The sequence below is a fragment of the Mobula birostris genome, chromosome 1, assembly GCF_030028105.1.
Source record: "Mobula birostris isolate sMobBir1 chromosome 1, sMobBir1.hap1, whole genome shotgun sequence".
NCBI classification, from domain to species: Eukaryota; Metazoa; Chordata; class Chondrichthyes; order Myliobatiformes; family Myliobatidae; genus Mobula; species Mobula birostris.
In genome coordinates, this window is record NC_092370.1 from 187,996,177 (window position 1) to 188,023,308 (window position 27,132).

The 27,132-nt window shown below is 42.2% G+C and overlaps 1 protein-coding gene across 1 annotated transcript in view; it reads left to right on the forward strand.

Moving 5' to 3' along the window:
* The first annotated feature begins 2,991 nt into the window (after nt 1–2,991).
* Nucleotides 2,992–27,132, forward strand: part of srp54 (signal recognition particle 54) — a 40,543-nt gene continuing 16,402 nt past the window's right edge. The window contains exons 1-10 of the mRNA XM_072267552.1: nt 2,992–3,096; nt 3,190–3,374; nt 3,473–3,575; nt 15,145–15,236; nt 15,995–16,079; nt 16,166–16,270; nt 19,068–19,134; nt 23,646–23,703; nt 25,523–25,673; nt 25,768–25,916. Coding sequence (XP_072123653.1) covers nt 3,498–3,575; nt 15,145–15,236; nt 15,995–16,079; nt 16,166–16,270; nt 19,068–19,134; nt 23,646–23,703; nt 25,523–25,673; nt 25,768–25,916 — 785 coding nt within the window. The 5' untranslated portion in view covers nt 2,992–3,096; nt 3,190–3,374; nt 3,473–3,497. The remainder of the gene's footprint in view (nt 3,097–3,189; nt 3,375–3,472; nt 3,576–15,144; nt 15,237–15,994; nt 16,080–16,165; nt 16,271–19,067; nt 19,135–23,645; nt 23,704–25,522; nt 25,674–25,767; nt 25,917–27,132) is intronic.

Consider the following 27,132-nt stretch of genomic DNA (forward strand, 5'->3'; position numbering starts at 1 on the left):
CAGCTTAAATAAAAACAACACTCCCCTCGCTAGTGTTTCTTCACATGGTTACAAATTACCAGTCCAGTGGAAAGGAACTACAGTATCTTCAATCATTTAGATGTTGAAGTTAGTGCAGCTAGTTACCTCTTTTGCTCAAGTACGATAACTCAAGTTGAAACAAAAAGGAGCCTCCATGGTTTTTATCTTTTTGAGGTACCAATCAAGAAACCAACTTTTCTCTGGCTCAGAAAAGAGAAGGAAGTGGCAGGAGGCACTGCTAATAGTTCTCATGAAGGATTTTCTTCGTAAAATAAAGACTTTGGGGATAAATATAAATAAAGCAAAATACAAAGCATATGTTTCAGTACTCTCACTTTCCATTGTATTATGGGGTCTTTAACTTCACTATCTCAGTTATCCAGGGATTTTTCAGGAAAAAAAAACACACTGCAGAAAATCTACGGACCCTTCATTTTCCTCCACTATTCTCGGCTTTGCACCAATCCTAAATTACTGACTTGCTCGATATTGTGATGGTCCGTTGGTGATTCCACAATCCAGGATATTGCAGGATCTTTCATGATCTTCATGACCTGGAGTATCGATTGAAATCGCCCCTCACAATACCTATGGTCCAGAGTATTAAGGGACTTCATGGGCAGAGCAGTTGTCGTACCAAGCTGTAAGGCATTTGGATGGGATGCTTTCTACAGTGCATTGATAAAAATTGCTGGGGGTCAAAGGGAACATGCCAAGCTGAGGAAGCAGAGGCACTGGTCAGCTTTCTAGGTCATGGCATGTACATAGTTGGAACAAGACATGCCACCAATAACGGTCACTCCGAGGCTGTCCAGGTTTTTGAGGGTCTTTCACTGCCCACACAATTTGGCATTAGAGAACATTTCGTCACTCTGATTATCCAGTGTATTGAGGGCCTTTTAAGTATTTCTGCTGCCTAGGTTATTAAGGGCAACACACACAAAATGCTCATAGAATTCAGCAAGTCAGGTAGTATCAATGGAAAAGAATAAACAGTTGACATTTCTGGCCGAGACCCTTTATCAGGATTGGAAGAGAGGAGGAAGAAACCAGAATAAGAAGGTGGGTGGAGGGGAAGAAGTATAAGCCAGAAGGTGATAGGTAAAGCCAGGTGGGTGGGGGGAGGAGGTCAGAAGTAAGAAGCTGGGAGGTGATGGGTGGAAAAGATGGAAGAGCTAGAGAAGAAGGAATCTGATAGGAGTGGACCATGGGAGAAAGGGAAGAAGAAGAGGCACTTGGGAAGGTGATAGGTGGGTGAGGAGTAGAGGTAAGAGGAGAGCCAGAGTGGGGAATGGAAGAAGCTGGAAGGGGGTGGGGGAAAATTACCAAAAGTTAGAAAAAAAAATCGACGTTTTTGTGTTTAGGTTATTGAGGGCTGTTTACACGCTGTCAGGATACTAAGGGAAATTTTACCCTTGAATCAGGGAATTTGGAGGCTTTTCAGTACTCCATGTCCTGAGGTACTAAAAAGCCCCCTAACCACTCCCACTTATCACTAGTATTGACATATCTTTCATTTCTCCCATGTTCCAGAATATTGATGAGGTTTTAACCATCTTTTTGTCCTGATATTCAGTAGGCCTTTGCACATTTATTGTGGTGCCTCTTTATTCCTGTTCTCCAGGATTCTTGGGGTCTTTTAAAGCAGAACTTACATTAACCAGCTGTCTAGCAATATAAGATCCATCAATTCCTATTAGCTACAAAATCCAAGTGCATTACACTATGTGCATAGAAACATAGAAAACCTACAGCACAATACAGGCCCTTCGGCCCACAAAGTTGTGCCAAGCATATCCCTAACTTAGAAATTACTAGGCTTACCTATAGCCCTTTATTTTTCTAAGCTCCACGTATCTATCCAAAAGTCTCTTAAAAGACCCTATCATATCCACCTCCACCGTTGCTGGCAGACCATTCCACACATTCACCACCCTCTGAGTAAAAAACTTACCCGACATCTCCTCTGTACCTACTCCCCAGCATCTTAAACCTGTGTCCTCTTGTGGCAACCATTTCAGCCCTGGGGAAAAAGCCTCTGATTATCCACATAATCAATGCCTCTCATTATCTTATACACCTCTATCAGGTCACCTCTCATCCTCCGTCACTCCAAGGAGAAAAGGCCGAGTTCACTCAACCTACTCTCATAAGGCATGCTCCCTAGTTCAGGCAACATCCTTGTAAATCTCCTCTGCACTCTTTCTATGGTTTCCACAGCCTTCCTGTAGTGAAGCGACCAGAACTGAGCACAGTACTCCAAGTGGGATCTGACCAGGGTCCTATATAGCTGCAACATTACCTCTCAGCTCTTAAATTCAATTCCACGATTGATGAAGGCCATTACACCATACGCCTTCTTAACCACAGAGTCAACCTGCGCAGCTGCTTTGTGTGTCCTATGGACTCCGACCCGAAGATCCCTCTGATCCTCCACACTACCAAGTGTCTAGGAATGAGTGGCCTTTTACTATCTCCAATGTTGTCAGTATTGTGGGGCTTTTTACTATCCATGGTATTTGGTGTATTATCCCTAACATTGTAGTACTCCTTCTCATCAAGGTGCTGACGGTGTTTTCCCTCCACTCTCTGTTCAAGGTATTGAGCCCTCGCCCCCACCTCAATACTGTATTAAGGTAATAAGGCCTTTTGATCACTACCCCCCCATTGCCCATAGTATTGATACCCTTTCCATAACCTCCCCCCACTTGCCAAGATATAGAGGTCCTTTCTCTCCTCCTCATTGTCGAGAATTTTTCCCTACTCCCCACAGTTAAGGACACTAATCTTTACATCTTCGCATACTCCCTTTCTTTACCTCTACGGTACTGAATAAGCCATTGAAATGATCACTACCCCACAGATTTAGCTGAGACATAACTCGCAGTTGGCTGCGAAACTGCTCGCCGACACCGCAGCCTTCGAGCGGGCACTCCGCCTGCCCTCGGGACGTGTCATCGGGCACGGGGCGGAGCGACGCGATCCCGGATGTGAATGCTGCTGGCAGGATGGGTCACCAGTAATGGTGACGTTTCGGTGATTGTCGAGGAGGGAGCGTGTTGTGTTGTTTTAGGGGTAAGCTGGATGGATTCAGAGTAGCGTCGGCACCCTCTTTTCCTTGCTTTTTAAAATGAGGCTCGAACACCCGTCTCTGTGTCTTTGTTTCAGAACTGTGAGCGCTGTGGTGGCCGAACGTGTTTCTTACCGTGACTGGGTTCCGACAGGCGGCTGCTGGCCTCTGTTTCTATGGAGTGAAGTCGGCCAGTTTTAGCCAAGTGGCCCGTTTCAGCTCCTCACCCTAAACCGTCTCACCGGCGGCGCCCTCCGTTCCGGCTTGGTTTTCTTTGGCTGTGGTAAAACAAACTTGTGTTCATCTTTGAAATGCTACCATATGGTTTTGAGTTTAAGTCAGCTGCGTTCAGATCGTGTCTCATGGTTGTTTCTATCAAAGGTTTAGACGTCGGAAAACAGCGAAAATGGTTTTGGCAGATTTGGGAAGAAAAATTACCTCCGCGCTGCGGTCCTTGAGTAACGCGACCATAATTAACGAGGAGGTATGTTAACTTGTGATTACGGAAAACGTAAAGTCTGGAATTTTTTCTGTGGTTTGAAACACGTCACACTGTTACCAAAGGCATCAGGTTATCACAATCGCTATATCGTATGTTTCCCCGTTTATTGTCTCATGATAATTGAGAGCTATTTTCGCTAATTTTAATTAGAGTATTTTAAGTCGTCGAAAGAAGTGCGTACATTATAAAAGTTAAGTCGTGTTTATTTGAGGTAGTTGTTCATTGTAAACCCGGAATATTTTCACATTTTTTAATAATGAGCTTTAGATATCTTACTACCAGTACCTTGAATTACTTAATGTTGGAAAAAATTGGAGCAATAGTCTGGTTGTCTCTGACAACTTGATCATCTTGTGGTATCTTTGCCAAATTGTAATAAATTTAGTTGTAAAAAGATAAAATTATGTAGACGGATAGATTATAGATGTTTTTTTCTTTTGTCCACATTTGCAATTCAGTTATTGAAAATCCAAATATTCAATATAACCGTGCACTTAACCAGTTTTGATATACAGCACCTTAGAAAAAGTATTCAGCCCCAACCATTTATTCACATAAATGAGTATTAGAGCCATGGATTTTGATCAATTTAACTGAGAATTATAATTTGTGAATTACATGATCCTTTTTTCATAGTAGAACTCGAATAAAGGGAAAATTGTAAAGCATGAAAAACTAAAAATTCAAAAACGGAAATGTCAGCAGTTCAAAAGTATTCATCCCCCTTTGCACAGTACTTAGTTGAACCACCTCTTACAGTTATTTCAACCAGTAGTCTTTTTGAATAAGTCTCTTTTACATGATGGAGCAAGATTTGCCCATTCCTCCTTGCAAAATTGCTCAAGCTGTGCAGGTTAGTTGGGGACTGCGTTGAACAGCAATCTTGAGGTTGTGCCAGAGATGTTCAATTGGGTTAATGACAGGACTCTGGGCCACTCAAGGACATCAATTTTCTTTATTTTGAAGCCACTCCGTGGTTACTCTGGCAGTGTGCTTTGGGTCATTGTCCTGCTGAAAGAACTTCTTCCCCAGTTTAAGCTTTTTGGCATAGGCTAGCAGGTTTTTAATCCAGGATCTTTCTGTTTTTATCAGCATTCATCTTCTCATCAATCCTATAGATTTCCAGTACCTGCTGCTAAAAAGCATCCCCATAGCATGATACTACCTCCACCATACTTTACAGAAGGGATAGTGTTACTTGGCTGATGTGCAGTATTAGATGTATGCATATGTACTGCTTAGTGTTGAGGCCAAAAAGTTTCACTTTAGTCTCATCTGATGACAAGACCTTCTTCCACGTCCTTACAGTGTCTTCTAGGTGACACTTTGCAAAGTCTTAATGGGCAAGGATATCCTTTCTTTTAGTAGAAGGGGTTCAACTAAGTACTGAGCAGAGGGGTATGAATACATTTGAATTGCTGACATTTCAGATTTTTAATTTTTAATTATTCATGCTTTACAATTTTACCTGTTTTCGCACTACTGTGAAAAAAGGATTGTGATTTAAAAGTAAAATTTATCGGTTAAAATGATCCAATTCCCTGGTTGTACTTCTCATTTATGTAAACAAAGGTTTGGGGGCTGAATACTTTTTCAAGGCACTGTATATGTGGTTGGACAAAGAATTATCATTGATTGGAATTGTGTCAAGAACAAATTACGGTTGAGCTGAAATTAGAATGACTTATTCCTATAATTTGCTTGCTATACTTAATTGATTAGATCATCTTTTATGTACATCCCCTTTGTAAAAGATTGTTAAAGTTTAATGACTTAAAAAATACAGATTTGGGACATTCCTTAATTAGTAAAAACATAGTGGGGGAATATGTCCAGTCTCCTGACATAGTTTTGAAGAATTCATAATTTACCTTCTATGTGCCACAGATGTTGTCTCATAAGACCAAAAGATATAGAGCAGAATTAGGCCATTTGGCCCATTCAGTCTGCTTTGCCATTTCATCATGGCTGATCCAATTTTCTTCTCAGCCCCAATCTCTGCCTTCTCCCCATATCCCATCAATCCCTGACCAATCAAAAATCTATCAACCTCTGCCTTAAATGTACGTAAAGATGGCCTCCACAGCTGTCTGTGGCAAAATATTACACAGATTCACCACTCCGGCTACAGAAATTCCTCCTTATCTCTGTTCTAAAAGGACATCTCTCTGTTCTGTGGCTGTCTCTTCTGGTCTTAGATTCTCCCACCTTAGGAAGTATCCTCTCCATATCCACTCTATCAAGGCCTTTCACCCCTCATTCTTCTGAATTTCAGTGAATACAGGCCATAGCCATCAGATGCGCTTCATATGACAAGCTATTCAATCCTGGAATCATTTTTGTGAACCTCCTTTGAATCCTCTCTAGTTTCAGCACATCCTTTCTAAGGTGAGGTGCCCAAACCAGCTCACAATGCTCCAAGTGAGGCCTCACCAGTGCTTTATAAAGTTTCAACATTTCATCCTTGCTTTTATATTCTAGGTCTCTTGAAATGAATACTAACATTGCATTTGCCTTGCTCACAACTGACTCAACCTGCAAATTAACCTTTAGGGAATCCTGCACAAGAACTCGTAAGTCCCTTTGCACCTCAGTTATTTGTATTTTCTCTCCACTTAGAACTTCTACCAAAGTGCATAACCATACACTTCCCATTACTGTATTCCACCTGCCTTTTCTTTGCCCAGTCTCGTAATCTAAGTCCTTCTGTAGCTTCTCTACTTCCTCAAAACTACCTGCCCCTCCACCTATCTTCATATCATCTGCAAACTTTGCAACAAAGCCATCAATTCCATCATCCAAATCACTGACATATAACGTAAAAAGAATCGGTCCCAATAAAGACCCCTGTGGAACACCATTGGTCATTGCAGCCAGCCAGAAACGGCTCCCTTTCTTCCCACTCTTTGTCTCCTGCCAATCAGCCACTGCTTTGTCCATGCCAGAATCTTGCCTGTAATACCATGGGCTCGTAGCTTGTTAAGCAGCCTCATGTGGCACCTTGTCAAAGAACTTCTGAATATCTACGTACACAACATCAGACATCGGTCGATTTCCCTGTGTCTATCCTGCTTGTTATTTCTTCAAAGAATTCCAACAGATCTGTCAGGCAAGATTTTTCCTTGAGGAAACCATACTGACTACAGCCTATTTTATCATGTGCCTCCCAGTACCCTGAGACTTCATCTTTAGTAATCTACTCCAACACCTTCCCAACCACTTGAGGTCAGACTACTTGGCTTATAGTTTCCTTTCTTCTGCCTCTCTCCTTGAGTGGAGTGATATTTGCAATTTTCCAGTTTTCTGGAGCCACTTCAGGATCTAGTGATTGTTGAAAGATTACTAATGCCTCTATGATCTCTTCAGCCACCTCTTTCAGAACTTTGTGGTGTATACCATCTAGTCCAGGTGACTTATCTACCTTCAGACCCTTGAGTTACCCAAGAACCTTCTCTCTAGTTATGGTGCCTTCACGCACTCATAACCCTTGACACCTGGAACTTCCACCATACTCTCGCTTCTTTTACACTTTATGTATCTGAAGAAACTTGGCATCCTCTTTAATATTATTGGCTAGCTTACTTTCATATTCCATCTTTACCTCCTTAGTTGAGGAACTTTGAACTTTATTGTGCTCATGGACTTCTTCATCAAGTTATGCTATTGTTGCACTGTGTAACTATATGTTATAATTATGTGGTTTTGTCAGTTTTTTTTCAGTCTTGGTCTGTCCTGTGTTTTGTGATATCACACCGGAGGAAATAATGTATCATTTCTTAATGCATGCATTACTAAATGACAATAAAAGAGGACTACGTGTCTTCATAATCTAATGACTTTTTGGTTGCTTTCTGTTGGTTTTTAAACGATTCCCAAACCTCTAACTTCCCATTGACTTGTGGTCTATTATATGCCCTCTCTTTGGCTGTTATGTTGACTTTGACTTCTCTTGTTAGCCACAGGTGTGTAGTCTTTTGTTTCGAATACTTTCTCTTTGGGATTTATGTATCTTGTACCTTCCGAATTGCTTTTTAGAAATTCCAGGCATTGCTGCTCTGCCATCATCCCTGCCAGTGTACTTCTCCAATCAGTTCTGGCTAACTCGTCTCTCATGCCCCTGTAATTCCCTCTATTTCACTATAATACTGATGCATCTGACTTTAGCTTTTCCTTCTCAAATTTCAGGGTGAATTCAATCATATTATCATCACTTGCCCCTTAGGGTTCCTTTACCTTAAGATTTCTAATCAATTCTAGTTCATTGCACAACACCTATTCCAGAATAGCTGATCCCCTAGTGGGCATTTGTAGCATCTCCTGGAATCCACTCCTGAATTTCCCCTCCTGGAATCCAGTATCAACCTGATTTTTTCCCAATCTACCTGCATATTGAAGTTCCCCATGACTATGGTAACATTTTTCTTTTGGCATGCATTTTCTGTCTCCTCTTGTAATTTGCAGGCCACATCTTAACTACTGTCTAGGGGTCTGTATGCAACTCCCTTCAGGGTCTTTTTACCTTTGCAGTTCTTTACCTCTATCCACAATGATTCAACACCTTCTGACCATATGTCACCTCTTTCTAATGATTTGAATTCATTTTTTGCCAACTGAGCAACACCGCGCCCTCTGCCTTCCTGTTTGTTCTTTCGATACAATGTTTATTCTTGGACATTAAACTCTCAGCTATAATCTTTCAACCATGATTCAGTGATGCCTACAACATCTGCAACTGTGCTGCAAGTTCAACTACCTTATTTGGTATACTGCGCGCATACAAATGAAACATCTTCAGTCCTGTACTCACCCTTTTCGATTTTGTGTGCCTTTTACATTACAACTCATCTTGTTGACTGTAGTTTTGCCCTATAAACATCCTCTCCTCACTACACATTGCTTATGTTTATAAAGCTCATCTTCAGCACTATAATCTGCCAATTCTATGATATTTCTTGCATTGAAATATACGCAGCGCAGGACACTAGTTGCACCATGTTCAACCTTTTGATTCCTAACTTTGTCTGAGGCCTTAACCAACATCTGCTTCCACAACTTCTCCACTAACTGTTCTGGCACTCTGGTTCCCATCCCACTGCAACTCTAGTTTAAACTTCACTGTGCAGCATTAACAAACCTTCTCACTAGGATATTAGTCCCCTTCCAGTTCAGGTGCAAACCGTCCCTTCTGTACGGGTCCCACCTTCCCTGGAAGAGAGCCCAATGATCCAAAAATCTTGTGTCCTCCCCCAACACCAACTCCTTAGCCACGTATTAAACTGTATAATCTTCTTAGTTCTGTCCTCACCAATACACGGCATAGATAGCAATCCTGAGATCATAACCCTGGAGGTTCTGCCCTTTAACTTAGTACCTAACTCCCTGAACTGCCTATGCAAACCTCGTCACTCGTCCTACCCATGTCATTGGTACCTACGTGGACCACAACTTCTGGCTGTTCACCCTCCCACTTAAGAATGTTGAGGACTTGATCTGAGATATCCCGGACCCTGACACCCGGGAGGCAACGTACCACCTGGGAATCTCGTTTTCGCCCACAGAACCTCCTGTTCGTTTCCCTAACTAATGCATCCCCTATCGCCACAGTGCGACTCTTCTCCCTCGTATCCTTCTGAGTCACAGAGGCAGACTCATTCCCAGAGACCCGAGCACTTTGATTTTCCTCTGGGTCATTCTCCCCCAACAGTATCTAAAATGATATGTCTGTTGTTGAGGGGAATGGCCACAGGGGTACTCTGCACTGGCTCCTTAATCCCTTTCCCCTTCGTGAATGTTACCCAGGTTCCTATGTCCATCTCCTTGTGTGTAACTACCTTCCTGTATGTCCTACCTATCACCCACTCAGCCTCAACGAGGTTTGTTAGAAGTTGCAGCTGGATGCATTTCTCACAATTGTAGTTGTCAGGGATGCTGGAGGTCTCCCTGCCTTCACACATCCTGCAAGGAGAGCATTTCACTATCTTGCCTGGCATCTCTACTGTCTGTAAGGGGTTTCTTCTTTTATGTTACTGCGTAGGCTAATTAAAATGGCTTCTTTGTTAACTGCTGAGAAAGTTCTCTTGCTAGCAGCTTGTTTGGGTTATATTATTGATAAGAGAGCGAACGAACCAATTAAGATAGATGTTATTCTTTCTTGTGTGTCTGTGAGCTATTGTGATGCGTGGGTTTTTGGAGTAGAAGGCGCGATGGGGAGAGAGAGGGTGGACGCGGTGCTGTGACTGGCTAACGGGTTTGGACCCCAAGCCGGAGTCCGAGGTCTAGGATCTTCAGCAAGGAGGGGAGACGAAGACAGACTCATGTGGAGCGTCTGGTCGACCACCGTGGTTGGTCCCAGGTGGCGGGTCAAAGTGGTCAGAGGGAATTGAATGGTGAAGAGAGGATCGTTACTAGAGCTCCAACTGTTTGTTCACAAAGAGATTGAACTTTGATAAGTTTGGCACCTTTTATTTTCCTTTTATAGTTTATCTCTATTAATTATATAGTTCCAGTAATATCTATAAATTGTAATCAATTAATCGTATCTGATGTTCTGTCTGTTATTTGGCGGGGTGGGGTACATTACACAGCATCCACGTAAACTTAACTACCCAGTTTGGCGGGGACGAAGGCTGCTTCCCCTAGACGACAGCGAGTCGAGAGACCCTGAGGCTTACCGGGGGGCTACACTTGGGGGCTTTGTCCGGGATTGGATTCAGTGGAGTGCTGCATGGTTGCCCTGTTTAAATCAGTGCTGCTGTGTCTCTGTGGGATTGTGCGTAGTAATGTGTGTCTCTGTGGGTTATTTGCTGGTTATTGCTGCATGCGTGTTGGGTGAGGTCTTTGTTCGAGTTCAGACTAGCGCTGATGAGTTGGGGGTGGGACTAGGGGCTGTTCATACTGTTAGGAGAGAGGGGAAAGAGTGGTCTGATTCGTAGGTAGTGTCTGCGAATAAATGTTCCAGCTATGGCAGGCTCCGCCTGGCTTTTGGGATATTGTCCACCCCTAAAGGGGTGGAGGCATACAAGACGTGGGCGGAGCGGATCTCTCAGTTGTTAGATAGGAGTGCTGGGTTGAGGGAGAGCAACGGATTGGTTGAAAGTTTGAGTAGGTGGGCTGTTGATGGTGTTAGAACTGTCAGGTTCAATTACACCGTAGTGACAGCTGCCAGTTATCTGAAAGCAGGGGAAAAGCTTTCAGTGTATCTTCTCTGGCTAGGAGGGCAGCTAGATTGCTTGCAGTGCCTGGGGGATCATTTCAGGGGATCAGCCCCTCCTTCAGTTCAGCTGATCAGAGAGGTGTCGGGAAACTTGGTGGAGGCCCAGTGGGGGATCGGCTTGGGGTCTCGGGGAGCACGTTCCCAGCAATGTACCAAGGAACTTCGGAAAGGAAAAGACCCTGTTCCTAAAGGCTTAGAGGGACCACGCCCCAGTGTGTCATTACGGATAGATGGAAGCTATGCTAAAGCCATCCTTGATACCGGGGCGCAGGTCAAGTTGTTGTACAGTTCGTTTTACAACCGGTGTCTGAAGCATTTACCCTTGACAACATTAAGGGCACTGGAGATTTGGGGTACCAGTGCCAGTAATTATCCAGAAAACGATGATTGGTTAGTGACCCTGGAGTTCATGGGGGCATTGTCTGGGCACTCAGTGTTCTGAGCTGCTTCTGAGGACGTGTGTAGCAGCCTTGGGCTAGTACTGAATTTAAACGAGACCCGATTGTGGTACGGTCTGGGGGAAGTATCTGATGGTGAGACCCTCCTAGTAGACGCTCCGAAATACCACGAGGGAGGGGAGTTGACTGCTGAAGACGGTGAGAGAGAGGGTGCGGCGACTGGACCCTGTAGCCATGGAAGACGTAGGCGGCATGTGAGTGGATTATAGGACTCTGAACAGGCGCACTGTAATCGACCAGAATACGGCCCTGAGGGCCGAAGACACTATGGTCTGTTTGTATGGTGCAACGTGGTTTAATGTGCTGGATCTGAGGAGTGGATGTTGCCAGATCCCGATGAGTGAGGCCGATAAGGAGAGGACAGCTGTTATAGGTTCTCTAGGATTCTTTTGATCCGAAAAGATGCCCCAGGGCATATCCGGAGCTCCTGCAACCTTCCCGAGGGGCATGAGAAAGACCATGGGGGATGTGGAGGTGTTCGGAGTTTTGGCGTATGTGGATGACCGCCAAGAGTTTGGATTCGCCTTGGGGGACTATGATGCGAGGCGAGTGGCGAAGCCCGGGCGACAAAGAGTTAAAGAATTAAAACATTCTTTGGACGAGTGTCAGGTCTGGAGAAAGAGGCAGTTTGGGGAAAAGCGACCGAAGCGAAGTGTAAAATGTGGAGTAGCTTTTGGCCGGCGCAGTTTGGTGCAATCTGAGAAAAATGACCCGACATACCAGTTGAACTTCCTGGTGTTGGAACAGACGATGGTGGACCTGGGGATGGAAACCCAGGTCATCAATTGGAATGAGACACTGGGAAGAGAGAGGATTTGCACCGCTGAACTGAGTGTTCAGACATGCAGGCTGGAGACTGAGTGCCTGAGAACCTGAATTTCATGCAGAAACTGTGGCCACTTACTGATGAATTAATCCAGACAAGATTGGAAGACTTACAAGTTGGGGAAGACCAAGGAAGCTGTCTGACTAAGGCCAACAGAAGACCGAGAGCCTGGAGAGGGGAGCTTGACTACACTTCAGAGGAGGTGAAGCAATCGAGGACAGATCGCGGAAAAGGGAAGCGGATGCTTGAAGGGAACCTGAAGACGACCATCGACTGTTTAAGTGAAGTGGAAAACTGAAAGTTGACCTGGAAGAAGTCATCAGGAAGAAAAAACTGGAGGCTGAGCATCCTTTAACTTCTGCTTTTCCGGTCGGGGGGAAGAAACTGATGGTGTAATTGCGTCCCAGATTGAGATGGCCAAGAAGCATGAGTCAGAACTGCTGAGACTATGGCGAGAGTTGGAGGAGTCCAAGAAGAAGCTGTCGTCTCGATTACAGGAGGCTGAAGAGGCTGCAGAAGCGGTTCAGGCCAAGTGCTTCAGTTTGGAGAAAGTCACACAGCAGCTATCGATCGAGGAAATGATAAAGAATATGGATTTGAAGGATGATGTGCTGGACATGTGGTACATGCTGCCTTTCTCTAACTTCCCCTTGATTGAGGAAGAGACTTTTAGCCCTTCTCCCACTGAGTTAGGGTAGTGGGGAGGGCTAGCTGTGGGCAGCCTGGGTTACAGCAGGACCCGGAAGGCAAAGAACCGGGGCCCCGGACACGGAACAGGGGGCTCCGAGTTGCAGTGGAGGCATGAGTGAGAGGTTGAGAGAGGATTTGGCAAGCCGACCCGAGGTATGCCCCGTAGTGCCTGAGCCTTAAGGGTTTAGGTGAGGAGGGTACGGAGGTCTCGGAGGATTAGGAAACTCCCAGATAGGTTGGTCTATGTAGCGCCCATGGGACCAGGCATAACTGTTTGGGGAGCAATGTCACTGTTTGTACCTGGATTGGGTTTTTGTGTCTGCAGGAATGGTTGGGGAGTTATTTAGAAGTCAAGAGGACATGACTTTATTGGTCAGGGGAGAGTGTAAGGGGTTTCTTTTTTTATGTTACTGCGTAGGCTAATTAAAATGGCTTCTTTGTTATGTTAACTGCTGAGAAAGCTCTCTCGCTAACAGCTTGTTTGGGTTATATTATTGATAAGAGAGTGAACGAACCAATTGGGATAGATGTTATTCTTTCTGTAAGCTATTGTGATGCGTGGGTTTTTGGGGCAGAAGGTGCAATGGGGAGAGAGAGAGAGTGGATACGGTGCACCTGTGAGCTGGCTAACGGGGTCAGACCCCGAGCAGGAGTCTGAGGTCCAGGGTCTTCGGCAAGGAGAGGAGATGGAGACAGACTCGTGTGGAGCGTCTGGTTGACCACCGTGGTTGCTCCCAGGCGGCGGGTTGAAGTGGTCAGAGGGGATCGAATGGTGAAGAGAGGATCGTTACCAGAGCTCCAACTGTTTGTGCACGAAGGGATTGAACTTTGATAAGCTTGGCGCCTTTTATTTTCCTTTTATATTTTATCTATTAATTATATATTACCAGTAATATCTATAAATTGTAATCATTTAATCGTATCTGGTGTTTTGTCTGTTATTTGGCGGGGTGTGGTACATCACACAGCATCCACACAAACTTAGTTACCCAGTTTGGCGGGGCCGAAGGCTGCTCCCCCTAGACGACAGCGAGTTGAGCGACCTTGAGGCTTACCGGGGAGCTACATGTTCTTGTAGAGTGGATAGAAAGAAGAGAAGGAAAAAAAACTTAAGCTTTTTTTTTCTTTTGTTTTCTCTGAGTGAAGCCTCTCTTTGTTGAAGCCTCAAAGAGCTAAAGCCTCAAGAACACCCCTCTGACCACGTCCACTCGGACAATGGCTGCTGCGATGATGGCCGGTGCGCTTGCCCCTGCCTTCTTTTAATTTGCTCTTACTGATCAATCCCAAGCACTAACTGGTTGCTGGTGAAAGCTCTTTTTTTGCTGTAGCAACCCACTGCTGCCTTTTACCCTTGGGCAGTGGACCTGATTGAAGTTCTCCCCTCTCTCCCCACCCTCCAAAACTGATCTGCTGAATTCCTCCAGCATTTTGCTTTTGGCTACAGATTACTATGTCTATAGGTTCCAATATGTTATATTTTGACTAACTTTGTCATCTCACTAATTTTTACTTGCATTTTGTTCCATCTTGTCAAACTCCATTCAGTAAAGTTCTTTTTGGCTCATCACCAACACATTGTACTTTCCTGTCTGTGATCATCCTCTTTAAGTCATCTCTGGAGGGTACGAGCAAAATGCAATTCTAACTATAGAATACTTTAAATTTCATTTTCTAATTTTAATCCAGACAATTTGGCTTCCAGAGCTACATGAGTTGCCATACAATGAGTTGTTATATTAACTTTGAAATAGCTATTACTAGCTGTCACAATTATATTTGCCATTGCCAAAAGTTGACCTTTTGTTCAGTACTAGAAACTTTGACTCTTTAATATGGTATAATTAAAAATAAATATTGATGTATTGCTCAAATTAAACTGGGTTCTGGATTTGATTAACATGTTTGTTCTGGAAACATTTGATTTATTAACAACAGATCCTTTTCAATATATCTGATTTCCCGTATATGTAGTAACTATATTATCTAAGATATTTTGCTTTTTAAAAGAGTTTTGTGTTTTGCTTATCCAAATGGAAAAGACACAATTGAAAACTTTTTTTTGTTGGCTTTTTTATTATAAATGGAAACGCATAGTATTATGTGAGTTGAGGCCTCTGGCATAGTCCTCATCCTGATGATGTTGCTCCTGTCTCAGGTGTAGGTGAGGAAATGATGATTGGGATCAGTATTTTTCATTATGCAGTGAGAAATAGGTTTTGAAGTTTGGAATTACTGCTGGGTGATTAATTGGTTGTGCTAATGACAAAATAAGGCAAACTGAACCAGAAGCTTACAATTTTAGTGAATAGTGGTGGGATAAGAAAACTGTAGCTTTTATAACATTAAAATATATTTCACTCTTAGGTTTTGAATGCTATGTTAAAGGAAGTATGCACAGCTTTACTTGAAGCAGATGTCAATATAAAACTTGTGAAACAGCTAAGAGAAAATGTCAAGTAAGTAACAATCTTTAACTTTAGTTGGTTTTTGGCTGTTACACTGCTGGCGTTTAGGGCAGCAATGAAGGTCCGCCATCTATGTCCTTGACCATCTTATCAAATGTGCCCCTGGTGTGCTTCAGGCTCCCCAGTCACACACAGATGTAGAAGGATTCTTTATTGCTGTTTTTGTAACAATCTTTGACCAGTCAGGGTTGTTAGTCCTGTGCTGAACCCCAAACCTTGCGGACCAGTGCACCACTCTTAATCTGGCCTTTACCCTTTGATCTGTTTGGTTGACATGGGTGACACTATCAAGAGTTAAAACACAAGGCCCTGACTCCAGCCAACATAGCTCTCTGGGTCATTGAGGCATGCAAGCCTCCAAACTCTATGACAAAGTTGTGGTCCTCTTGATTGTCATATCATAAAGGGCTGAAGTTAATGCCCATTTGTTTTTATTGAGCATTTTTATTCGGCTTTGTGTTATTCATACTGCTATTTGAGAGAGACCCATGAATATCTGCATTTGACCATAAGACATTGGAGCAGAAGTAGGCCATTCAGCCCATCCAGTCTGCTCTGCCATTCAATCATGATTGATTTATTTTCCCTCTCTACCCCATTCTCCAGCTGTCTCCCCATACCCTTTTGGTAATAATTTGGGTTTAGATTTACATAAAGATCAATTTGACAGTGAAAGTATGATGTATATTAGTCTGTTTGATTGTTTTAAAAAATTTATTTGACATTCCTTTTGCCAAATTGTATTTCAGAGCAGCTATAGACTTAGAAGAAATGGCCTCGGGCCTCAACAAAAGACGAATGATTCAACATGCTGTCTTTAAGGAACTTGTTAAGGTACCCAAGTCAATAAGACTGGAATTTTATATATTGAACTAATCTTATTTAAATTCAGTTGATTTAAATTTGGATCTATTATTTAGCTTGTAGATCCAGGAGTTAAAGCATGGACACCCACAAAAGGAAAACAAAATGTCATCATGTTTGTTGGCCTTCAAGGTAGTGGTAAAACTACAACATGTACAAAGGTATTTAACTTCATTCATTGATGGACATTTCTTTGATGTGCTGCATTTTTGTTGTCCTGACAACTGAGATACATTAGGTGGATTCTCGACGTGCTGGGGGTGGGGCAGGAATTGTCACTTTAAATCTACTATTTTCCCTCTTAAATTATGTCTCTTGTCTTAGGCAGCCCCACCATGGAGAAATGATTCATAGTATCGACACTTCATCCCCAGCATAATCTAGTATGTTAGTTTGTTCAAGTAAAACAAACCTAGCCTATTCTGTCTCTATAACTGAAATGCTTTAAACGAGGCAATCCTGGTGGATCTTTCTTGCAAGGGGTGATCGTAATTGCTCCAGACGTCTAACCAACATTTTATGATGTCCTAACTCTTATATTCGATGACACAGCTGATGAAAGCAAGTGTCCCACATGTCACCTTTACCATCTTCACCATGCTGTCACTTTCAGGGATTTATGGACATACCAAAGATTCCACACTCTGGGTTCCCTGACATTTATTGTGTATATCCTATCCTTCTCTGACATCTTCAAAATTTATCGCTTTCACTTGTCAGAATTAAGTTGCATCTGCTATTGCTCTGTGCAATATGCCAAGTGGCTTTTTTTTTATTCTTGGCCAACCCCCTAGCTGTCTATGGCATGTCCAGTTTTCATATCATCAACAAATTTACAAATAGTACCTCCTAATTTTGCATCTAAGTCAGTAATGAATAGCTTAATTGTCAGAAGTTTCAGCGCTGGCCCTTTGGTTGGCCACTAGTTACAGCCTTCTAATCAAAAAATAACCATCCATGACCCCTGAACTTTGAACTCCTGCCTTCCTACAGTGAAGCAATTTTGAATTGATAATGTCAACTTGTCCTGGACGCCATGGACTCTAACCATGCGGATCAGCCCATCACGCAGGACCTTTAAGAAGGGTTACTGAAATCTACTGGACTGTAATCTTAAAAAAAACTGCTAAATTAGTGAGACAGGATTTCCCACGAACAAAGATTTGATTAATATCTTTAATTTCCACTTTTCCAAACGTAGATAAATACTGTCCCCTAGATTTTTTTTCAATCGTTTCCCTACCACTTATGCTGGCCTGTGGTCATCTGGCGTGGCCATGCAGCTCTTGACAAAATAAATAATATTTATCATTCTCCAGTTATGTGGTCCCTAACCAGTAGCTTATGAATCTTAAAGTATCTACATCCTTGTTTTCCTGTAGCAGTCTGGGATACATCTCATTGGGCCTTTGGAATTTCTTCTCTTTTATGCTCATCAAACACTTCCTCCTCAACGTGTACATAAATGCAAAAGGCTTAATCGGGCCTCCTGAAGCAGTGCCCAATCCAAGTACTAGAACATTTATTTTTATTTATCTAGAGACAGAGCGTGGAACCAGCCCTTCTGGCCCAAGAACTGGCACCACCCAGCAAAGCACCTATTCAGCACTAGGCTAATCATAAGACAAGGGTGGCGGGGTGGAGATGTGTCTCTACCAAAAGAGGTGTAAGGCACTTCTTCCCTCCACTAGCCTGTAGGTCACCCTCGGGTAAGGTGTAGCACCTGTTTAGCCCCCCCCCCGCAGTCATGATTACATGGAAGCTGGTGGTGGATGGTCATATGAGCAGCTGGTACGTATTACGAATCCTGGTTATGCGACCACTGACGCCATGCAGACAATCTCTGAAGAGTATTGGTAATGGCTGGGGTCACCCATTTTGTAAAGACACTGCCTAGAAGACCATAGAGACTCTACATCTTCCGATCCTATGTCATCCCTTTCTTATGATTTAATATTATTATACATGGGGCCACACCACCCTCTTTGCCTACTAACCTATCTTACTGATACACCGTATATCCTTGGACGTTCAGCTCCCAATGGTAGTCATCCTTTAACCAAGTTTCAGAGATGGCCACAACGTCATACTTGCCAATCTGTAGCTGAATTTCAAGATCGTCCATTTTATTTCTTATGCTGTGTCCATTCAAATATAACATTTTCAGTCCAGTACTTGTTGCTTTCTGTTTTAACTGCACCACCCCACTATTGCCCTGTAACTCATCCCACTGCTGTGATTGTGGCTCATCTCCTGCCTGTCTCTTCTCTTCTATCATCTCTGTTGCACGTTATCTTTGATTTATTTCTGTTTTCCCCGTCCTCAGCCCTATCACTCCGGTTTGTTAGCACGTGGCACAGGCAGCAATCCTGAGATTACTACCCTGGAGGTCCTGCTTTTCTTAAGAGATGGAAGGGTTGGATTTGAGTATTTTAATATTAAACTGTTCCTTGACTATGTTACTGTGGTGAGAGATGAAATAGAAGTTAGGGCATTCTTGGCAATATTTTACTGTTTCCAGAGCAGAAACAGGGAAGCCAGCCAGATGTGCTTTGGAATCAGTTACAGGTAAAAGAACTCAGATAAGTGTTTCAACAGCAGATTAGCTTGAATTAGCAGTTGATTAGTCAATATCATAGTGGTAGATTTTGATGTAGCTTGAAGCATTTCTCAAGAGTATATATAACACCAAGATTGCAAACTGCTCAGTTCACTTTTGGCTAGTTTCCTGGATGAGCAATATGGTCATTGTCTAGACCTGAGAATGAAATTTTAATGGACACCAAATTCAGTGGTTTTGGCCTCGATACTTAGATAGCACTATCATCCATTGAGGCTTTTAAATGGGAAGTGACTTTCCAGAATTAAAGCTTTTTCCTAATGCTGGCAGTAAGCCAGAGAGCTTTTGTTTTTCACTTCATTTTTAGTTACAGTGCTGTTTCACTTTTTTTCTTGTAGTTAGCGTACTACTATCAAAGGAAAGGCTGGAAGACTTGCTTGATATGTGCAGATACGTTTAGAGCAGGTGAGTATTATAAATGCTTGATTTGATGGAAATGGGGCCTTTAAAAATATATATTAAAAATCTCATATTAAATGTATTTTCAGCGAATGGGATTTCCTTCAGTAGAGATTTAATCAATAATTTATAAGAGTAAACCAGTATTTTGATATATTCTGTGATTTAAAGTTTTAAATGCAGTAATTTCAATGTGATATGAATGACTAGATCTCTGTTTCAGGAAACTACCTTTTTCTATGGATTAAGCATTCTTTGATTTCAAATAGGGGCAATCACGATAATGTAAAGATTATCCAGAAAGATTACCTAGAAACTGTAAGAAAATTGTAACTTCTCTGTGACAAATTATAATTGTATATTAAAGTGGTGTAGTCACAAAGTTTTGTTTTCGGTTTCTCAGTTTTGGAGGACTACTTGACATGAACTTACTTGATTTTCAGAACTAAAATGTTTAATCCACATTGAGTGAATCGAACAAAATGCAGATATTTGTACTTGGAGACAGCAAAAGAAAAATCAGTTTAAATGTGTTTTACAGTGCTTAGTTATAACTAATGAAAAAAATACTATCTCACATAATTATTATACCGACTTGATACTGTTCTTAGCCCTTAGATTGGGTTAAAAATTATACAATCTGAAACATTAGCGCTAAAAGCCAGGTAGAAAGAATTGGTTAGAAAATGGTAGCTACTTTAATTTCTGAATACAATGTACTGATGTTTCTGATCTTTTCTATTCCTGTAGCTTACCGACAGATTTTATTAATTCCTTAAAATGGCCATTTACAATTTCTTGAGTTCTTTTGGTTAAATTCAGCTTTTTAATTGCAGAGTATATTATAAAAATATATTGGTATGTTAAATTTTCCATTGAGTTCCCATCAACCTACTCAAAAACAGCAAAACAGAAGGAGTAACCAGAATCCAGGAACATATCCAACATGAACCACAACGTCCGCCAAAATGGTCCACAGGCACACTGATCAATCCTTGCAACATGGATCCCAAGACTCATGCTAGCTGCTGTTGGAGAGAAGTGCAAGAGGGAGAGGAACACTGGTCAAACACAGGCAGACTGTGCTGAACGCCCACCTGTCCTCCCCTCTTGTCCTTGTTTACTTCTGCCTTGCTTAATGCCTCAATCGGAGAGAAGTAATGGAGTCTACCAGTGCTTGTGCTCATTCTCTAGACCAGTGGTCCGCAACTACCGGGCTGCGAGGGAACGGTATGATTTGGCGATATGAAACGATATGAGTCAGCTGTCACGCCCACTGTTGAACTTGAATGCACGCGAGGTCATCAGTCAGTATAACCTACAACTACTCGATGAGTAAAAAAAAAACAAACGTCGCTTGAGAGTTTCTTTGGAAGAGGTGGTAGGGGCCATAAAAGGCCTAATGATGATGATAATGCAGAGACAGCTGAGGCCGAGACTGCAAAAAAAAAGAAAGCTTCCTTCAACAGAAAATACGATGAGTCATACATAAAAAATGCTTTATTGCGACAGGTGACTCGCACGCTCCAAGCCCCCTGTGTGTGATATGTGGAGACAAGTTGTCTAATGAGGCAGTGAAGCCCTCAAAACTGCTTCGGCACCTTGTGTCCAAGTACCCTGTACTTAAAGACAAACCCGTTGAGTTTTTTGAGTGGAAAAAACATGAGCAAGCGGGACAGAAGCAAGTGCTGAGAGCCACCACCTCCACAAATGCTGCTGCTCTGAGAGCGTCATACTTAGTGGGCTAGCCGTATTGCTAAGGCTAAGAAGCCTTTCACTGTTGGTGGTGAATTGATTCTGCCTGCTGCCAAGGACATTTGCCGTGAATTGTTGGGAGAAGCTGCAGCTAACAAGATGGTACAGGTTTCTCTTTCAGCTACCACAGTTTCAAGGAGAATCGATGACATAGCGGAGGACATCGAAGCACAGCTGTTGGAACGGCTTAACAAGTCACCATGGTATGCTATCCAGGTCGACGAGTCTACCAATGTTGACAACAAGGCAGTACTGCTGGTTTATGTGCAATATATTTTTCAAGACAATGTGCGCAAGGATATGTTGTGCGCACTGCCGCTGCCAACTAACACAACTGGGGCAGAAATATTCAAGTCTTTGACTACATGTCAGGCAAACTGGACTGGTCATTCTGTGTTGGAATATGCATAGATGGGGCTGCAGCCATGACTGGACGGCTGTCTGGTTTCACTACCCGAGTCAAAGAGGTTGCTCCTGAATGCCAGTCTACACACTGTCATACACAGGGAAATGCTGGCTAGCCGAAAAATGTCACCTGATCTTAAGAGCGTATTGAGTGACGTTGTTGAAGTTATGAATCACATCAAAGCAAAAGCCCTTAACTCACGTCTGTTTGAGCAGTTTTGCGAGGAAATGGATGCAGAGCACAAACGCCTTCTCTTACACACTGAAGTCAGGTGGCTATCAAGGGGGAGAGCCGTGGCCAGGGTTTTTGAGTTAAGAGAGCAGCTACAGAGATTTCTTTCAGGAAAAATGTCACCACTGGCAGCACACTTCAGTGACGAGGAGTGGATAGCAAAACTCGCTTATCTGTGTGACATCTTTAACCTGCTTAATGAGCTCAATTTGTCACTTCAGGGGACAATAACAACTGTCTTCAAGTTGGCAAATAAAGTGTCTGCTTTCAAAGTCAAACTGGAACTGTGGGGACGGCGAGTGGACAGGGGCATATTTGACAAGTTCCCAACATTAGCTGGGATTTTGGAAGAGACTGAGCTGCACCGTCCTTCTCACAACTGGTGTATGATCACCTAACTTCGCTGTCGACAGAATTCAAGTGTTACTTCCCAACCGCAAATGACCTAAGACGTGCAAAGGAATGGGTCCGTGACCCATTTGTGAATGTCCCCGGTGAATCATCCATGTCAGCACAGGAAGAAGATCAACTCCTCAAGCTTGCAAATGACGGTGGGCTGAAAAGTATGTTTGACATAACATCTCTGCCGGCATTCTGGATCAAAGTCAAGGCTGAATATCCTGAGATAGCCACGAAAGCACTGAAACCGTTGCTTCCATTTCCAACATCATATCTCTGCGAAGCGGGGTTTTCTGCAATGAATGCAACGAAAACTAAATTGCGGAATAGACTGGACATAAGGAACCCCCTTCAAATATCGCTGTCTCCCATCACCCCTCGATGGGACCGTCTTGTTGCAGGGAAGCAAGTCCAGGGGTCCCACTGATTCAGCGATATTGGTGTGTTGCAATGATTTTATATGTTCATACGAGGAAAATATGTGTTACTTAAAATGTTTTGATGCTATTGACTTATAAGTGACTTATAATTGACTTATCACTAGATTCATGGGAGAAAAATATGTGCTGTGTGTTTAATATTAAATTTGTTAGATAAACCCTTTTAGAAACGAAATTGAGTATTAGCCACTTATAAGTGACTTATAGTTGACTTATCACCTATTTTCTGGCCATGATTAACGCCCCCCCCCCCAAAAAAAGGTTGGGGACCCCTGGTCTGCAGGACATCGGTGTTGGTTGCGTTATTTGCTGGCTTCATATTTAAATTAGTTGACAACATCACTGTCGTTGACAGAATCAAAGATGGTGACGAATCAGCATATAAGAGGGAGATTTGAAAATCTGGCTGTGTAATGCTACGATAACAACATCTCACTCAATATCAGCAAGACCGAGGAGCTGATTATTGACTTCAGGAGGAGAAACCATATGTCCATGAGCCAGTCCTCTTTGGGAGATCAGAGTTAGAGAGGGACAGCCAGTTTAAATTCCTCGGTGTTATTATTTTGGAGGATCTTTCCTGAGCCCAGCACATAAGCACTATTATGAAGAAAGCATGGCAGCACCTCTACTCCCTTAAGAGTTTGTGAAGATTCAGCATGACATCTAAAACTTTGACAAACTTCTATAGATACGTGATGGACAGTATATTAACTGGTTGCATCATGGCCTTATATGGAAACACCAATGCCCTTGAATGGAAAGTCATACAAAAAGTAGTGGATGTGGCCAGTCCATTGCAGGTAAAGCCTTGCCCACCATTGAGCACATCTACGTGGAGAGTTGTCACAGGAAAGCAGCATCAGAGACCACCACCATCCAGATCATTTTCTCTTCTCGCTGCTGCCATCATGAAGAAGGTACAGGAGCTTCAGGACTCACCAACAGGTTCAGAAACAGTTGTTACCTCTTAACTATCAGGCTCTCGAATCAGAGGGGATAACTTTATTGACCCATCACTGTTCTCACAAATTATGGACTCACTTTCAAGGGCTCTTTTTTTCATATTCTCAATATTTATTGCTTGCTTACTTTTTTTTTGTATTTGCACAATTGTTTTTTGCGCTCTGGTTGTCTGCTCTGTTGGTGTGGTCTTTCATTGATTCTAATATGGTTAGTGGATTTATTGAGTATGTCCACAAGAAAATGAATCTCAACTGTACAATATATGGTGACCTATATGTACTTCGATAATAAATTTACTTTGAACTTTGTTTGGTCTGCAGGTGCATTTGATCAACTGAAACAGAATGCAACCAAAGCAAGAATTCCATTCTATGGAAGGTAAGATTTACAAATTGAGATATTTGAAGGAAATAATGTTAAGGGGATAGTGCATTTAAATTAAACAACAAGTAATTATGACTAATTAAAGTTGGCCAGATTGTTTTGATTTTTTGCAACCACTGCTGATGGCTGCAGTGCCTGCATCAGTATACTTTTAGGCACAATGCAGCATGCAAGTACTGAATACTGTGAGTTGGAGTAATGATGCATTCTGTTAATGGAATCAGCAAAGCCCTTGGCAGTTTCTGATCAAAATTGTGCTTTGGGTATCTGCTCTTTGTATGTGGCTCCTCAGTTCTGCATTTATACAGACCTTCTTCAAAAAGGTAAATCAAACTGTGTTTATTTTCCATAATTAACTTGTTAATGGTCAAGTACGATCTATGTTGTTATAGTGTACTGTAAATTTCACCTGTTACCAAATGTTTCTGATGGTTGGAGACATCTTGAAACAGAAAGGCTTTCTGGCAGCTCTTCCTGTGAAAAGGGTAATTAGTGACTTTGCTTGATCTTTCTTGGGGACTGGTCAACAGCCAAATTGAGAGCTGTCATGGTGATCGCAAGCAATTTGGCCCAATCTTTAACTAATAGATCTCTTATCAACAACTTAAAACAAGTTATTTCGGCTTCTTAGCTACTTCAGTAGAACTTCAAAAACATGAACCTGATTAATATTTTGTTGGTTGCGACGCAGCATTAGATAACCATATTGTACAACGTAAAAATCCTATTGTATGTGCAAATCATCAAGGAATTGTCCTTTCAAATGTGTTGGTTGTAATACTGGGAGAATAAAATTGTTCAATCTTACTGGTATGTAATTGATTTGTGTGAAGGCTCACTTTATTGGTAGTGTTTGGTGTTGTGAATTTGGGGATTGTGTTTGTTCCTACAGAAGATCTGCTCTATTGTGATTATACTTTGTATTGATTAGAAAGAAGGGAAATACAGAATGAAAGAATTGTAGAGCACAAATATTGCTCCTGTGACCTGTCTACGTTGATCGGAGGTTGTTCAAGTGCTTTTAAACATTGTAATGTTATCTGCCTCTACCACCACCTCCTCTGGCAGTTTATTTCGGATAACCGCCCTTTACATGTGAAAACTTAACCCTCAAATATCCCAGACAAAATAAAACCTGCAGATGCTGGAAATCAAAAATAATACACACAAAATGCTGGAGGAACTCAGCAGGCCAGGCAACATCTATAGACAAGAGTCTTGATGAAGGATCTTGGCCCGAAACGTCGACAGTTCACTCTTTTCCATAGATGCTGCATGGCCTGCATTCATCCAGCACTTCATGTGTGTTACCCTCAAATATCCCTTCAGTTTATCTCCTTTCACCTTAAACTTGTGCCTCTAGTTCCAGACTTCCCTGCCCTAGAGAGAGAGATTCTGAACATCTGGTATGCTGTCATAATTTTATGCACTTTTATGACGTCAGCCCTCAGCCCCCCTGCATTTCACTGAGAATAAGCCAGGCTATCCAATCTCTTTATGTCTGAATCCACCCCCCCCCCCCCCCCCGGCAACATCTTTGTGAATCACTTCTGCACTCTTTATTTGCCACTGCATCTTTTCTATAATGTGATAATGTGGTAACCAGAACTGCACAAATGATTGGTTTACAGACCCTTAGCACATTTATTAGAATGTTTTATTGCAAAGTTCAATGACCTAAAACATTTAATCTATATTTTTGTTTGCCGCAGATGCTGCTTGACCTGCTATACATCTGTTCATATTTGGGTGTGACTTCAGCTATTCAAATTACAAGTATACAAATCAAAAATCTTTTTCTTGTTGAAATTAGCTACACAGAAATGGACCCAGTGATCATTGCCTCAGAAGGTGTGGAAAAATTTAAAAAAGAAAACTTTGAGATAATAATTGTTGATACCAGTGGCCGGCACAAACAGGAAGATTCATTATTTGAAGAAATGTTGCAAGTTTCAAATTCCATAGTAAGTTTCAATATGATTGGGAAATCATTCTGTTTTTTGTTTGAAGCTTTTATTATTGAAAAATGTATCTGTTTCTTCCTGAAAATCATTTTAGCAACCCGACAACATTGTTTATGTAATGGATGCATCTATTGGTCAAGCCTGTGAAGCACAAGCAAAAGCTTTCAAGGACAAAGTGGATGTTGCATCAGTAATTGTTACTAAGCTCGATGGTCACGCTAAGGGAGGAGGTGCTCTCAGTGCGTAAGTGCTCTGAATTCTGTTTTATAAATAAGTGCTAATTTTTCTGCATGGCATTTTATTACAAAGACCTATTCAGATTTACTAATACAGAACATCGTTTAATAGATATATATTAAATGGGTTTGACTTAAATATCAGGAAAGTTTGGTTCTGCATCTAATTTTGTACTGAAGTTGAATTGACAAGGTTTCAACTCGTTTATTTTTTGTGGTGGAGTCATTTGTTTCCAAATGTTGAAGAATTTCTTTGACTTTTTTTGAGTTTCCACAACTGGAATACTACCAAAATGGCTAATGAATCATGAGTGAAATTCTTTATCATTTGTGACTACTTTTTTTAAAAATCCTTTTTGACCTGTTTGCAGTTCATTGTAGATTTGATTAGATGACTCCATTGCTTTTCTAAGTCCATCTGGATGGGATCACATGAAGCTTTTCCTATCCTTGTCTTTCCAGTTAAAGACTGCTTGGTACACTAGTACAAGAGGATGTAGTGTCTCCCAATAGTGCTTTATTAACCCCTTTATTTCTTGGCAACATTATTTGAAAAACCTCAGGCTTCCTATATTAGATATATCTCTACTTCATTCTCTCTGATTTCTACCCCCCCCCCCCCCACCTTCAAGTGTTATGCGGTACGTTTGACATCCAGGACAAGATGAAAAATAAAATTTCTCCCATAAAATAGTGAGCAAACCATAGGTATTCTTTTCAGCCCCTGCCACGGACCTTGTTCCTTGGCCTTCAACTCCAGCCCTCCACAAGAATTGGTCTGAAAGTGAACTTACTTAAGCCCAATCACCACTACTGGGGCATAGACAGCGGACAGTAGCTCACCAGACTTCTATGAGCTGGGCCAGTCCTTCGTGTTGTCTCCAGGTGTAACCCATCTTCTTGGTGTATCCTTCCTCTCCCAGGGATGAGGTTTTAGAACTTCTGTTGACATTCCTGTAGCACTTTTTTTTATGGGATAGGGTTGCTATCCCCATGCCCAACCCTCCTCCTGAATTAAAAAAAAAACTGAAGATGCCGATCCGTGATTCACAAGTCCTATTCCAATGTTGGCAGGTGTAAGTCATTGAAGTGGTCGTGGATGTAGCTGGTTGGGCCTTTTCTCCGTCTCTCCTTACATTGTAGCTGCTTAGTCTCAGCGGCATGGTGGAGGTATTCTTCGAGCTGTGCAGTCCCCTCATAGACAGCTTTTCCTATCCTGTGCT